The 16,858-nt window shown below is 43.6% G+C and overlaps 1 protein-coding gene across 1 annotated transcript in view; it reads right to left on the bottom strand.

Annotated features, from left to right (window-relative positions):
• GLDC (glycine decarboxylase) overlaps window positions 1-16,858 on the bottom strand; it is a 96,607-nt gene that overhangs the window by 9,831 nt on the left and 69,918 nt on the right. The window contains exons 18-21 of the mRNA XM_061200411.1: window positions 16,547-16,696; window positions 8,137-8,249; window positions 6,692-6,833; window positions 4,189-4,300 (exon numbers count right to left, since the gene is read on the bottom strand). Of these exons, the coding sequence (XP_061056394.1) occupies window positions 4,189-4,300; window positions 6,692-6,833; window positions 8,137-8,249; window positions 16,547-16,696 (517 nt within the window). The remainder of the gene's footprint in view (window positions 1-4,188; window positions 4,301-6,691; window positions 6,834-8,136; window positions 8,250-16,546; window positions 16,697-16,858) is intronic.

Genomic DNA, 16,858 nt, shown 5'->3' on the forward strand with positions numbered 1-16,858 from the left:
GAAAGTGCTACAGAAAGATAAGGCTTCCCAAAACCCTCCTTGAGAGCAGGCACCGGAACTTTCTTATCCTGCATCCTCAGAGTGAGTGCCTAGAAATAAATGGAACTCACTAGCTAATTAGAAAGCTTGGGTGGGCAATCAACGCTCGGTCAAGCTTTTCAGTTGCAACCCAGGGACCACAACTAACAGCATCAAGACTCCTGTTTCCCTGGGAATGAGGTCAAGTAGGTGGGCCACCCCCCCTAGGCTCAGGAGGTCACTTCCCAGGCAGGGATGTGAGGGTCCAGCCTCTAAGGCCCATGTCCACCTGCCCATAAAGGCCACCGGGAAACCTCTTCAGGGACAGGAATTTCCAGGCAGAGTTAGGTTTGCCTAAGGTCAAAAAGAGATAAGCATTTAAGAAATTAAAACATAAATAAAACACTGGGCTACTAACAAAATGGCCTATCCACTGACGGGAACTCTACTTGGATCAAACAGTGAGCCTAGCCTCCCACAAGAGCAGACACCTGTGAATTTTTTCAGTTCCTCCTTTAAAAATGCCTCACCCTACCTGAGGTAATTCCTTTCCTTATCCTAGCAGAATAAATACTACTGATGCTTCCACATCCCAATTCTTGGCTATCACTTCCTTGTTTCACAAAACCCTAAGCCTCAACAAGTTTCGCTGGTATTTTCAAATCTCTCAAAGAAATGGTTCATAAAGGGAAGCCTGGAGTTCATTAAAATTATTGCCTCACAGTCGTCCGTAATTCCAGTCTTATTTAGAGCTGGTAAATATGATTAAGATGAGTAACGTCTTCTAATATTGCCATTAGACATTTTGGAATACAATGTGTTTATTAAGAACATTTCTATTTTGGGCTCTCAGGAGGTACGGCGATCATTCTTTTTTAGGCCCTAAAATACTAAGCCTCCGATTGTATAATGAATGTGTTTACCAGACCAAACACAAGACAATTTTTGGTTTCATGAACTTTGGGATTGGGTAAGAAAGTCCGTAATCACCAATCTCTTTCTGCTTGGGGTGAGAAATACAATTCATTATTTAATTCTTGGATAAAATGTCAAAACAAATGGAAATTTCATCCATCTTTCTGTGTTGCGAATCTCCTGGGACAGTCTCTGCCCGAACCAGTCACTTGTGATGCCAAGCACATAGCAGGCACCTGAGCAACAGGTGCTCATTCACTTTCCTCTCCTGGAGTGCCATGCATCCCCATGTGGTCCACACCACATTTGTTCTTGCCGTAAAGAACTCAGGCTTGCATCGCACAACTCTGTGAGCACACTAAAAACCACTGAAATTCAGTGGGTGATGTGTATGGTATGTGAATCCTATCTCAATGAAGTTGTTAAATAAACTTAATCCTAAGGAAGTATTAAATAAAAAATAACAATTAGAAGAAAAAAACCCTAAACCTTGTAAATTAAAGCAAAAAGATTATTTTCACCCATCAAATTGGCAAAGACATTTTGGGTTTGGTTTGTGTTGCTTTCCCAGCCTGGCACTTGGTGCTCACTGGGCCCTAGTGCGATGGTCACTCGTATGCTGTTAGAATGAAATCAATTGCTATTGTCTCTGAGGGGAAACAAGGCCATACATTTCAAGAGCTTAAATGCATTCAGATCCTCTGAGATAACTTCTCTTCTACAACTCTAACCTGCGGAAATAGTCAAGGACGTTTAAAAAAAAAAATCTAGGTAAAAGATGTTCATTGCAGCATTGTTACAAATGCAAATAACATGGTGGGCAGGAGGCGGGGGGGCGGGGGGACCCCTACAATTACTTAAATCATGGTATATATGACAGAATCGATGTAGCCACTTTCAAAGCACCTTTAATGACGAGGGAAATAATCGCAATATAAAATAAAGTTAAAAAACAGGATACACACTGTGTTTATAATATGATCTCAATTGTCTAAAAGTAAGGTGGGAAGGAATACAGCAAAATATTCAGTGGTTATGTCTGCTTGATGGAACCATGGATCATTTACATTTTCTTCCTCAAACTTTTTTATTGTCCAAATTTTCCATGTTGAGCATGTGTACATGACTTATATAATCATACAAAACCAATACTGATGCTAATCCTGAAGGCCAATACATAAGCAGGATGCATCTCACAGCACAGGAGCTATATTTGAATTAATTAGTAGCTCTTATAGCTTCTTTCATACCCAACACAAGCATTTCATTGTGTTGCTTAGAGACATATTGCCCACAACTTTCTTTCCTACTCTCTGGGGAGCACTGTTAACCAGAGCTCCCGATTATTTAGTTCTTTTCTATTTTCAAACTCCAGAACCACCCTTTTGGACACATATTTACAAAGCAAGATCAGCCTTTAAATTAAAGATCACAGGTGGAGATGCACACTTCCCTGGGCTGGAGACACTAAGAGCCAAAGAGGGGCCTCGTACCCGTGGCCCTGGGTCTGGGCGCTGGTTACTGACGGCCCTCTGCTCTCTCTGCCCCAAGCTCAAGACCCGTGGCTCCCTGGTCTCGGATTCCGTGCCCACAGCCCATGCGCCACCTGTCCACCTGACTCTTAGCGCCACCCTCCCATCACCTCCAGGGTGGCTTGACGCCCCCTCCTATCATTCCCTCTATTGTAGCTTCACTCTCCCCTCTTCACAGCCTTTTCCCTGGCAGCTTAAAATCATCTTGTTCTCTTATTTAAAAACAACCAAAGCTGCATCCTATTGAAGCAGCTCCTGTCCCCCTTCACCACCAAACCCGCCAAACCATGAAAGCTTCTCCCTTCTCCCAACCTCAGCCTACTTCTCAGCCCATTTCCATCTAGCATCTACCGCACTGTTGGGCCCTAACTGCTTTCGAAGGTGACCAAAGGCTTCCTAATTGTGAAAGGCAATGGTGCTTCTTAAGACTCATGAGACCTGCGTCCTTTTAAGCCACCTGCTCTTCAGCCTGTCCCTCCATGTCACGGAAGACCACCCACACGTGCTGACTGTGCGTGTTGTGCTGACACGATGCCAGGGACCGAGGCAGCCACAGCCTCCGCCGGGCAGGAGCTCAAGGTCTGCGGGAGACAGCCAGATGATAAACGGAGTGGGAGAATCCTCCGCGGAGGAGGGAGCCAAGAGGAGCAGTTCTCGCCACCAGGAAAGGAAAGGGCAGCCTCAGGGAGGAGGTGGGGCCAGAGCAGAGGCAGGAAGGACAGGCGCCGTGACAAATGCTGGGGGTTGGGAAGGGGGGCATCTAAAGCTGCCTCGGCACAGAGCCCCCCTCACCAGATGCCACTTTTCCTGCACCCACTCCATGTAGCCATCTGCTTCAGGGGTTTTGCTCTGGCTCCTCAACACTGTTTCCTTGGGTCCCACCATTTCCAACAGCCTGCTCTCAGATTCTGTGCCCAGAGCCACATCTCTGCAAGTCTACCTGCTCCAGCCTCTGCCATCACTTCCAGGGAGACCTTGTTCCTCCATCTCTTACTCCCTCTAAGAGGGAGGCTTACCTAAAATTTCTTCACTCTCAACTGATTTGTAACTAACTCCCCTGATTCTACTTCTAACAGTATGTTCATCTCCTCCCACTGTCTTAATGATATTAACATCCTCTTAATCCTGTCATTACCCTGCTCAAAAACCCTTCTGGCCCAACTGTAGAGTCCAGAGCCTTCCAAGGCCTTCAAAGCCCCATGCTACCTCTCCAGCCTCATCCTCATCTGCTCCCTTTCCTCCTATCCCATCCTTCAACCCACCCAACACTCCCGCCACCCAGACAACTCCTTTCTCTCCAGCTTGCTCCTGTATCTCTGTTTACTGGCCTTCTGCTACTCTTCCTTTCAGGCTTATCTCAAATGCCTCCTCCCAGAAGGCTCTCCCAACTATTCTGCCCTGCCTCTGCCCAGTCTGAATTACTCCACTCATTCCCGTGGAACTGGAGGAGGTAATGAGTGCATGGTATTTATGTATACGTCTCTCAGTGGTGTGGGCTCCTTGTTGGCCTGCGCTTCAGAGACTACGTGCATGGCAGAGCCTCGCAAATAGTGATATCCTGTTTACTAAACTGAAGTGCTTTCCAATAACTCTAGGCTTTTCTCTGGTCTGTGCTAAGAAACAGAAGTTTCCCACCCTCTTCTGAAAGCCACATTCACTAGGTCAAACTTGGTTTGGCCAAGGAAGAAAACCAAGGTGAATATAGACTAAAGTTCATACTTGCCTCTTGCACCCCGGAAAAGGACTCTGTAGTGTTTTTCTAATCTCTTGGCCATGTAGTTGGCATTTAATATAGCAATTTCTGTGGCCTGTTTAAGGCCCTTGCCTCCCATCATCTGCAACAGAGGGAAAAAGAGCCGTCAACCACGGAACAGGGAAACCCAATGGACACTAACCAAAGGTATCCCCAGATAAATCCCACTCACACAGGAAGTCAGCCTACCATCACTCCCTGGATTGCAGACGAGTGAAATATCCTAACAAGGATATCTGTCAATCCTCTCTAAGCTTGAAATAACTTTTGGTTTCCTCCTTTGAACAGTAATTTTATGCTTCTTATTGTAGTTACAAAGCTTAGAACAGGGCAAAACTAACTGCTGACTATTGTGTTATCTACCAAAGAAAAAGAATTGTTTTTAGGTTACATGCATTTGGGGGAGGTTTTGTTTGGTTGTTCATTGTGAATTTGAGATGCCTTGATAATTGCCAGGAATCTCATGGGATCTTGGCCAAAATCCCCACTGAATCCATTTTGTATGGTTTGTCTTCCAATTGTCCATATTTGAGGCCTTTATGTTTAACAACTGCCAGGTTCAATCTTATTCTTTTCTGGTGGTTCATGAGTCCCTGTGATTATATGGGGTGAATGCCATTAGCAGCAAAGAGCTTAAAACCAAGACTGCACCAATTTTTACTCACTACTTTCTTCCCAGAACACCTCATATGATGGAGGCTTGATGTATATTAATACATAACTAACGTAAAGCAGATGAGAAAGCACCAAGTAAAAGAGCAGGGACACCGAAGTCCAAAGTAAGGGCAGGACACATTTTGGTCAAAGAAGGGTTCCTAGAGTAAGAGTCTGAACTTGAGTGGAAACTTGAAAATGGGTAGAATTTGGATAGACAAAGAGAAAGGGGATGACACTCGAAGTGAGAAGAATGGCAGAAACAAAGGTAGGGAATGGAAGGCACATGGCTGCAGCTTGGGAGGTGCTGTAGGGCCGGGTAGGCTGTGACTACCTCTCACAAGCCTCAAACCCTTGCTGGGAAGGACCTGGACTTGGTTCAGCCAGCCACTGCCTCTGGCCTGTGCATCAGAGTCTCTGAGCAGCTTGATGGCCCAAGCCCTAACCTGCATATGCTGAATTTGATTCTCTCTGGGATGGGCCCTAGGCAAGTGCATTTGGGAAGAATCCCCTAAGGATTTTGTGCAGGCTAGGCTAGGGAGATCCAGCGAGGAGAGGATGGAGAGCCCTGGTGGGAATCTAGCAGTCCTGTAGGGAGTCTCCAAGAGGGACTGCAGCAGGGAGAGAAGATAATTCTAGAGTCCAGGTGATAAGTAACAACAGCCTGAAATAAAGAAAGGGCCCAAGGTCAGAGGGGTGGCTTAAACCCTACTTTATTTATTTCATTTTTAAACTGAGGCTCTGTCTGGTGTTCCTGGCATATGGCCAAACCAGCCTTGGGGCATTTATTTTCTATACGTGATTCATCGCCAGCCCAAATAACATTCCATAACAAATAACTCAGGTTTATAGAGACCAAAAGGAAGCTGTAAATTAGATTCTGTTTGCAAAGAAGCAGACCTTTATTATGATTGTTTTTGTTTTTACTACTTGCAAACTAACTCGAGTATCATTTCAAAAAGCAGGTTTTAGTCTCTGGGGTACAGAATTGTTGTTCCAGCTTCCCAGAAAGTTTTCATTAAGAATCATAAATGCTACACTGTTCAAGAATAACAACCAGCCCAAAGAGTCATCCGGTGTGATTTGCATAGCTGAGTTAGGGGTTTATTTCACCAGAATCCTCCCTTCCTCTAAGGAGGGGAGCCAGTTGGGGAAGGCTGCTCTAATTAGCGGCTGAAGAAGTGCTCCTATCCAATGCATGGTCTTCTCAGCCCAGGAGGTAGGCAGGACAGTTTGAACAAGAGCTGTATAAAATAAACTCCGGCCGTAGTGTTTCTTGGAAAAACACAAAGGAAGGAAGCCTGTTCTCTGACAAAGTCTAATTACCCCCGAGAGTATAGTTCCACAGGCCCTAAAGGGCAAAGAGCTTTGGGAAACCACCACATAAGCAAATTTCTGCTATTTTCATCTTATCCTCCAGGCTCCCAAGAAATATAAAGCGAAATGAGATGTATTCCTAAAATTTATCCCAGGATCTCAACCAAGTGTAATAATTAGTATGTGCACTGTTTTTCACTTGCGAGGGGCCATACAAATCCTACAGGAAACCAAATGACGTGGCCAGAACATCCATATGACTCATGGTACTTAACTCCGTCTGGAAAAATATATCTGGCATGTCAGTTTCTCTGGTGTTAAACCCACTATGAGAACCCAAAGGAAAACAGCCTGATGAAGAAGAGACAAAATGAGTTTTAGCTGATCTCTTTAGGAAGGTTTCTTCCACTCAAGTCATCAGCAATTTTCAAGTCTGCAGTCTCAGTTCCCCACCCACACATCACACCCCCCCGCCCCTCTAACACACATCCATAGGCCTCACCTTAATATAAGCCCATGAAATGGGCAAGATGGAACTGGAGCCCCATGGGGCCGCGCTGACGGTACCCAAAGGCCGGGCATCTTCGCTTGGCTTTACCGAAATGATGGGATGATTAGGCAGAAAAGGGACAAGATGCTTCTTCCTGTATTGTTTTTTTTAATACAAATTTAGAAGCTGTAAAAAGATCCAGTCTAACCAAACAGGCAGGTGCTGGGCCCTCTCAGGAAGCTCTATTCCTAGCAGAGGAACTCTGACATGGGAGGGACCCGGCACCTGCTAAGGGGCAGATGTTCAGGAAGTGTTCCTTCCTTCCTCCTCTGCTGGAGGCATGGCTCAGCAGCCATCAGCATCCCAGCAGCTCACCCAAAAACCGTGGCGGCAAATCTGGCAGAGGCAAGCAGCCTGGAATAGTATGCAGGGCCATGGGCTCACAAGAATGTGGGGACATCCCAGCCCTACACACGCTCTCCCTCCCAGCCCCTGCTCCCACACTCTTTCCCAAGACATCTAAGGGATATAGAAGGATGCTGCTGAGAAGAAGCCCCATGGGGTAACACATCAGAGGCCAGCATGTGAACATCAGCCACCCTGCCTCCCCCACAGCTGAGGCACTGGGCCTCCTTCACTTACTATAAATAATAGTAATCAAAAAGGAAAGAAGAGAAAAGCAAGGGGGCCAGGCTCGCAGCATTCCTGAAGACTGACCCCTTTGGCACAGTTTTGGGAAAATGAAGATGCTCAGGAAATGGCTGCTCAGCATCATTTTCATGAGATGATTTGGCTTCACAGTGTAAAGTTATCAACTGCTACGAGATACTGCTTTAGTCTTATTCTGACTTCATCCAATTATTTCTAGTAATGAGGTCTGTTTCCTTCTTACTTATTTCAGATGTAATAAGAATTCAGGCTGCAAAGTGTTCAACATCTTACACCCAATTCACTTTTTTTTTGGGGGGGGGTGGCATTTAAGTTCTACTCTCTTAGCAAATTTCAATTATACAATACTGTTATCAACTATAGTCACCATGTTATATGTTAGAGCCTCAAATGTAACCATCAGCTGATTTTAAAAAGAAAGAAATAAAAGCTGCTTAGAAGTCTAAATTAAAGTCTGAGAGGCACTTCTAGGTGCTAATATGCCAGTTCTCAGCCATAATGCTCAGTGAAGCTCCCTATTCATTACTCTGTTAATAATCCTGCTCTGTCTAGGCATGACTGGGAGCTAAGTGTGGTCACACACTGTGGTTAATAAAATCTAAGTATGTTTCTCCTTAGACATACCCTAAAAGCACCCCTTTCACTGCTCCTCACCCAGCCCCTATAGGCATGCCACATGTGAAGGTATCCTGACACTTGAAGACCTCGATGAGAAGAACAGAGAGTTTGGGGTCAATCTTTGATTCTCAGTCTTCAAAGCCATCCTGAAACCAGGGCCCAGAACTCACACTCCGATGGGCCCCATGCCAGGGCCACCTCCGCCATGGGGAATGCAGAAGGTCTTGTGAAGATTTAGGTGTGAGACATCAGATCCAACGTCTCCAGGACGACAGATTCCCACCTACCACAAAGGGAAAGAGCCAAAAGCAAAAGTCAAGAGCGCGAAGGGGTGTTCTGGAGAGGCGGCCATGCTGTTCCCCCGAGAGGAAAGGCAGATGGAGCTGCTCACAGAAACATACTTAATACTGCAACCAGGACGCCCCCGCCAGCGTCCTTCGCCCTCCGTGTGCCCGTGGCCTTTAAACTGCCGGTTCCTCAGCTGGGGGCAGGGGCACTGAGTTTCCCGTTGGGAGGTAAAGTGGCCCCCCTTTACCTCCTAAATGCCGCAAGGAGGCAGGCGTCTGGGCACTAGGTACTCCACCCTCGCCCTATACATGCTGGTGCGAGGCCCTCCCCAGGCCAAGGAGGTGGAGCACTTTCCCCAAGAACGCAGTGAGTGGGACGCAGTGCCTGTCTCTTCTCCCTCCACAGATGAGAGAATTGAGACAAGGAAATTATATGCCCTGCTTGATATAAATACAACTGGATATAAACTTCAGGAGGCCAAAGTATATCATCTCTCTCGTTCACTCCTGTATCTTGAGCATCTAATACTGTGCCGGGCATATGATTGCTCTGGCAGCCCTGCGCCAGCCTCCCGGGCTTCCTCCCAGCACAGCCTGTGAGCGACAGCCCTTCCCTCGCACCTGACTGGGCCTCTGGGGCGAGGAGGTGCTGCACGAAAGGAAATCTGAGGCACAGAGAAGTTAACTGCCTGGTCCAAGATCACAGAACTAAGCTGTGAGACTTGAGTTGGTGTCCTTCATGCATCACACCTTCCCATCATTTAAGAAGCCACTGAGATACTTGCATATTTAGCTGTCTCCTACCTGCGGTGTGGCTGACAGGGTCTTGGTGCTCTGGCCTGGTGTCAGGCCTGAGCCTCTGAGATGGGAGAGCCGAGTTCAGGACATTGGTCCACCAGAGACCTCCCGGTCCCACGTAATATCAATCAGCGAGAGCTCTCCCAGAGATCTCTATCTCAATGCTAAGACCCAGCTCCACCCAACAGCCAGCAAGCTCCAGTGCTGGATGCCCATGCCAATGAACTAGCAAGACAGGAACACAACCCATGCATTAGCAGAGAGGCTGCCTAAAATCATACTAAGTTCACAGACACCCCAAGACACATCACCGGACGCAGCCCTGCCCACCAGAAAGACAAGATCCAGCCCCAGCCGCGAGAACACAGACACCAGTCCCCTCCACCAGGAAGCCTACACAAGCCACTGAACCAACCTCACCCACTGGGGACAGACACCAAAAACAATGGAAACTATGAACCTGCAGCCTGCGAAAAGGAGACCCCAAACACAGTAGGTTAAACAAAATGAGAAGACAGAGAAATATGCAGCAGATGAAGGAGCAAGGTAAAAATCCACCAGACCAAACAAATAAAGAGGAAATAGGCAGTCTACCTGAAAAAGAATTCAGAGTAATGATAGTAAAGATGATCCAAAATCTTGGAAATAGAATGGAGAAAATACAAGAAACGTTTAACAAGGACCTAGAAGAACTAAACAGCAAACAAACAATGATGAACAACACACTAAATGAAATTAAAAATTCTCTAGAAGGAACCAATAGCAGAATAACTGAGGCAGAAGAACGGAAGAACGACCTGGAAGATAAAATAGTGGAAATGACTACTGCAGAGCAGAATAAAGAAAAAAGAATGAAAAGAATTGAGGACAGTCTCAGAGACCTCTGGGACAACATTAAACACACCAACATTCGAATTATAGGGGTCCCAGAAGAAGAGAAAAAGAAAGGGACTGAGAAAATAATTGAAGAGATTATAGTTGAAAACTTCCCTAACATGGGAAAGGAAATAAAACAGTCAATCAAGTCCAGGAAGCACAGAGAGTCCCATACAGGATAAATCCAAGGAGAAACACGCCAAGACACATATTAATCAAACTAACAAAAATTAAATACAAAGAAAAAACATTACAAGCAGCAAGGGAAAAGCAACAAAAAACATACAAGGGAATCCCCATAAGGTTAACAGCTGATCTTTCCGCAGAAATCTGCAAGCCAGAAGGGAGTGGCAGGACATATCTGAAGTGATGAAAGGGAAAAACCTACAACCAAGATTACTCTACCTAGCAAGGATCTCATTCAGATTCGACGGAGAAATTAAAACGTTTACAGACAAGCAAAAGCTAAGAGAATTCAGCACCACCAAACCAGCTTTACAACAAATGCTAAAGGAACTTTTCTAGGCAGGAAACACAAGAGGAGGAAAAGACCTACAATAACAAACCCAAAACAATTAAGAAAATGGTAATAGGAACATACATATCGATAATTACCTTAAATGTAAACGGATTAAATTCTCCAAACAAAAGACATAGACTAGCTGAATGGATACAGAAACGAGACCTGTATATATGCTGTCTACAAGAGACCCACTTCAGACCTAGGGACACATACAGACTGAAAGTGAGGGGATGGAAAAAGATATTCCATGCAAATGGAAATCAAAAGACAGCTGGAGTAGCAATTCTCATATCAGACAAAATAGACTTTAAAATAAAGACTATTACAAGAGACAAAGAAGGACACTACAGAATGATCAAGGGATCAATCCAAGAGAAGATATAACAGTTGTAAATATTTATGCACCCAACATAGGAGCACCTCAGTACATAAGGCAAATGCTAACAGCCATAAAAGGGGAAATCAACAGTAACACAATAATAGTAGGGGACTTTAACACCCCAATTTAACCAATGGACTGATCATCCAAAATGAAAATAAATAAGGAAACACAAGCTTTAAATGACACATTAAACAAGATGGACTTAATTGGTATTTATAGGACATTCCATCCAAAAACAACAGAATACACTTTCTTCTCAAGTGCTCATGGAACACTCTCCAGGATAGATCATATCTTGGGTCACAAATCAAGCCTTGGTAAATTTAAGAAAATTGAAATGGTATCAAGTATCTTTTCTGACTGCAGTGCTATGAGACTAGATATCAGTTACAGGAAAAAAACTGTAAAAAATACAAACACATGGAGGCTAAACAATACGCTATTAAATAACCAAAAGATTAATGAAGAAATCAAAGAGGAAATCAAAAAATACCTAGAAACAAATGACAATGAAAGCACGACGACCCAAAACCTATGGGATGCAACAAAAGCAGTTCTAAGAGGGAAGTTTATAGCAATACAATCCTACCTCAAGAAACAAGAAAAATCTCAAATAAACAAGCTAACCTTACACCTAAAGCAATTAGAGAAAGAAGAACCAAAAAAATCCAAAGTTAGCAGAAGGAAAGAAATCATAAAGATCAGATCAGAAATAAATGAAAAAGAAATGAAGGACACAATAGCAAAGATCAATAAAACTAAAAGCTGGTTCTTTGAGAAGATAAACAAAATTGATAAACCATTAGCCAGACTCATCAAGAAAAAAAGGAAGAAGACTCAAATCAATAGAATTAGAAACAAAAAAGGAGAAGTAACAGCTGACACTGCAGAAATACAAATGATCATGAGAGATTACTACAAGCAACTATATGCCAATAAAATGGAAAACCTGGAAGAAATGGACAAATTCTTAGAAATGCACAACCTTCCGAGACTGAACCAAGAAGAAATAGGAAATATGAACAGACCAATCACAAGCACTGAAATTGAAACTGTGATTAAAAATCTTCCAACACACAAAAGCCCAGGACCAGATGGCTTCACAGGCGAATTCTATCAAACATTTAGAGAAGAGCTAACACCTATCCTTCTCAAACTCTTCCAAAATATAGCAGAGGGAGGAACACTCCCAAACTCATTCTACAAGACCACTATCACCCTGATACCAAAACCAGACAAAGATGTCACAAAAAAAGAAAACTACAGGCCAATATAACTGATGAACATAGATGCAAAAATCCTCAACAAAATACTAGCAAACAGAATCCAACAGCATATTAAAAGGATCATACACCATGATCAAGTGGGGTTTATCCCAGGAATGCAAGGATTCTTCAGTATACGCAATCAATCAATGTGATACACCATATTAACAAATTGAAGGAGAAAAACCATATGATCATCTCAATGGATGCAGAAAAAGCTTTCCACAAAATCAACACCCATTTATGACAAAAACCCTCCAGAAAGTAGGCATAGAGGGAACCTACCTCAACATAATAAAGGCCGTATATGACAAACCCACAGCCAACATCGTTCTCAATGGTGAAAAACTGAAACCATTTCCTCTAAGATCAGGAACAAGACAAGGTTGCCCACTCTCATCGCTATTATTAAACATAGTTTTGGAAGCTTTAGCCACAGCAATCAGAGAAGAAAAAGAAATAAAAGGAATCCAAATCAGAAAAGAAAAAGTAAAACTGTCACTGTTTGCAGATGACATGATACTATACATAGAGAATCCTAAAGATGCTACCAGAAAACTACTAGAGCTAATCAAGGAATTTGGTAAAGTAGCAGGATACAAAATTAATGCACAGAAATCTCTTGCATTCCTATACACTAATGATAAAAAAATCTGAAAGAGAAATTAAGGAAACATTCCCATTTACCATTGCAACAAAAACAATAAAATACCTAGGAATAAACCTACCTAAGGAGACAAAAGACCTGTATGCAGAAAACTATAAGACACTGATGAAAAAAATTAAAGATATACAAAGAGATGGAGAGATATACCATGTTCTTGGATTGGAAGAATCAACATTGTGAAAATGACTATACTACCCAAAGCAATCTACAGATTCAATGTAATCCCTATCAAACTACCAATGGCATTTTTCACAGAACTAGAACAAAAAATTTCACAATTTGTATGGAAACACAAAAGACCCCGAATAGCCAAAACAATCTTGAGAACGAAAAACGGGGCTGGAGGAATCAGGCTCCATGACTTCAGACTATACTACAAAGCTACAGTCATCAAGACAGTATGGTAATGGCACAAAAATAGAAATATAGATCAATGGAACAGGATAGAAAGCCCAGAGATAAACCCACACACATATGATCACCTTATCTTTGATAAAGGAGGCAAGAATATACAATGGAGAAAAGACAGTCTCTTCAATAAGTGGTGCTGGGAAAACTGGACAGCTACATGTAAAAGAATGATATTAGAACACTCCCTAACACTGTATACAAAAATAAACTCAAAATGGGGCTTCCCTGGTGGCGCAGTGGTTGAGAATCTGCCTGCCAATGCAGGGGACACGGGTTCGAGCCCTGGTCTGGGAGGATCCCACATGCCGCGGAGCAACTAGGCCCATAAGCCACAACTACTGAGCCTGCGCGTCTGGAGCCTGTGCTCCGCAACAAGAGAGGCCGCGATAGTGAGAGGCCCGCGCACCGCGATGAAGAGTGGCCCCCGCTTGCCACAACTAGAGAAAGCCCTCACACAGAAACGAAGACCCAACACGGCCAAATATAAATAAATAAATAAATAAATAAAAATAAAATAAGGTACCGCTTACTTTTAAAAAAATAAATAAATAAATAAATAAATAAACTCAAAATGGATTGAAGACCTAAATGTAAGGCCAGACACTATAAAACTCTTAGGGGAAAACATAGGCAGAACACTCTATGACATCAATCACAGCAAGATCCTTTTTGACCACCTCCTAGAGAAATGGAAATAAAAACAAAAATAAACAAATGGGACCCAATGAAGCTTAAAAGCTTTTGCACAGCAAAGGAACACATAAACAAGACGAAAAGACAGCCCTCAGAATGCGAACAAAGCAACGAACAAAGGATTAATCTCCAAAATATACAAGCAGCTCATGCAGCTCAATATCAAAAAAACAAACAACCCAATCCAAAAATGGGCAGAAGACCTAAATAGACATTTCTCCAAAGAAGATATACAGATTGCCAACAAACACATGAAAGGATGCTCAACATCACTAATCATTAGAGAAATTCAAATCATAACTACAATGAGGTATCACCTCACACCAGTCAGAATGGCCATCATCAAAAAATCTACAAACAATAAATGCTGGAGAGGGTGTGGAGAAAAGGGAACCCTCTTGCACTGTTGGTGGGAATGTAAATTGATACAGCCACTCTGGAGAACAGTATGGAGGTTCCTTAAAAAACTAAAAGTAGAACTACCATACGACCCAGCAATCCCACTACTGGGCATATACCTTGAGAAAACCATAATTCAAAAAGAGGCATGTACCACAATGTTCATTGCAGCACTATTTACAATAGCCAGGACATGGAAGCAACCTAAGTGTCCATCGACAGATGAATGGATAAAGAAGATGTGGCACATATATACAACGGAATATTACTCAGCCATAAAAAGAAACGAAATCGAACTATTTGTAGTGAGGTGCGTGGACCTAGAGTCTGTCATACAGTGTGAAGTAAGTCAGAAAGAGAAAAACAAATACCGTATGCTAACACCTATATATGGAATCTTAAAAAAAAACAAAAAAAAAATGGTTCTGATGAACCTAGGGGCAGGACAGGAATAAAGAAAGACGCAGACGTAGAGAATAGACTTGAGGACACGGGGAGGGGGAAGGGTAAGCTGGGACAAAATGAGAGAGTAGAATTGACATATATACACTTCCAAATGTAAAACAGATAGCTAGTGGGAAGCAGCTGCATAGCACAGGGAGGTCAGCTCGGTGCTTTGTGACCACCTAGAGGGGTGGGATAGGGAGGGTGGGAGGGAGACACAAGAGGGAGGGGATATGGGGATATATGTATATATATAGCTGATTCACTTTGTTATACAGCAGAAACTAACACAACATTGTAAAGCAATTATACTCCAATAAAGATGTTAAAAAAAAAAAGTACTGCCACCAAAACCTGGCATCCCACAGGCAGCGTGGCTTGTGGTTTCTATGGAAACAGCAACTGACTTTTTAGCCTAATTTAGATTTTAAAATACAGAATTGAATATACAGTCAATTCCTAATTATTCACCCCAAGAGGGAGAAGAAGAAGTACCCCTAGCGCAAGAAAGTATAGTACCGCCGTGCTATTGAAACAGGCAATTTCACCCCAGCATTTCTAGCACCCCAGCTTTGGGTATCATGCACTTTACCAAAGGGCCCCTTAGGGCACGTGGCTATAAAGGGCTGGAAGGCTGTTGGAGAGAATACTGAGCCGAGGGAGAGAAAGGGAGGCTGACAGTTTTCCTGGACCATCCTGGCACCAGCCACAACATTCAACGGGTGTTCCTGCCACTTTGGCACTTGGACTAATTGTGAATGTGGTCAAAGATAAAGAATCCATTTATGCTACTGAAGCAATAGAATCCCTGGACTACTCAAAAGAAATCAGACAGGAGCAAAGAAAAGCAGAGAGTCTGAAATGGTTTCACAAAATTTTTTTTTAAAAAAGGGACTTCCCTGGTGGTGCAGTGATTAAGAATCCACCTGCCAATGCAGGAGACACGGGTTCCAGCCCTTGTCTGGGAAGATCCCACATGCCACAGAGCAACTAAGCCCGTGTGCCACAACTACTAAGCCTGCGCTCTAGAGCCTGCAAGCCACAACTACTGAGCCCACGTGCCACAACTACTGAAGCCCGCGCACCTAGAGCCCGAGCTCCGCATCAAAGAGAAGCCACCACAATGAGAAGCCCGCGCACAGCAACGAAGAGTAGCCCCCGCTCGCCGCAACTAGAGAAAGCCAGCACACAGCAACGAAGACCCAATGCAGCCAAAAATAAATAAGTAAATAAATAAATTTATTTTTAAAAAAAAAAAAGGAGGAGAGGAGGAAGCTGAGAAGACTCTTAAAAACATGATGAGTCCCTGTCCTCCAAAGTCTCCCTAACGCATTTCCTCAAAGGTACACATCACACAGACCACCACCACACCCCCCAAGCCCTGCCAAGAAGTCAGGATCAGCCCTTCAGGGACAGAGCTATTCAGCTGTTTCACACTGATGAAGCTGAAGCTAGTCCAAGGCCATGGGAGATCAACAGCCACCAGTGGCCAAAACTTGGGTCTAAATTCCCTCAGGAAGGGAGTCAGGTGACCTCATTGCCTTTAGTACCCCCAGAGGGATAACACCCTGTGACAAGCTAAGGACATTCAGCTCACTCCCTGCTTCCCTTCAACCTTTTTACCTCCTCCTCAGCATCCCCCATGACCTCCTTAGGATCTGTAATCTCAGTGAAATTGTGGTACATACTTTGTTTGATTTGGCAATATAGAAAGTCAGTCTCTGTTCTGAATTCAGTGTCATGTTTTAAGACAACTGGCAAGAAATCAAAGAAAATGAATTTTTTTTTTTTTTGCACTTAACCATTTTCTCAGGGAGCCCTCTCACACTGCCCACCTGAGCGTTCATATTTGCTCCGTCCAGGTAGACCTGTCCTCCGTGTTGGTGGATCAGGTCACACACATCTCCGATGTTCTCTTCAAACACTCCATTGGTGGATGGGTACGTAATCATGATTGCTGCCAGGTTCTCCTTGTGTTTATCCACCTGAAAGATAAAAAAGGGCAGAGGGAGACAATGAGAGGGAATGTTTCTTTCTTAGCCAATCCCTCGCTTTTTATTTTAAAGGATTAAGAAAGACGAAGACTTGTTCTATTCATTTCTGGAACTGTCTCAATGTAGGATGACGCTAATAGAAGATCCACAGCC

Source organism: Eubalaena glacialis, chromosome 9 (genome assembly GCF_028564815.1).
Source record: "Eubalaena glacialis isolate mEubGla1 chromosome 9, mEubGla1.1.hap2.+ XY, whole genome shotgun sequence".
NCBI classification, from domain to species: domain Eukaryota; kingdom Metazoa; phylum Chordata; class Mammalia; order Artiodactyla; family Balaenidae; genus Eubalaena; species Eubalaena glacialis.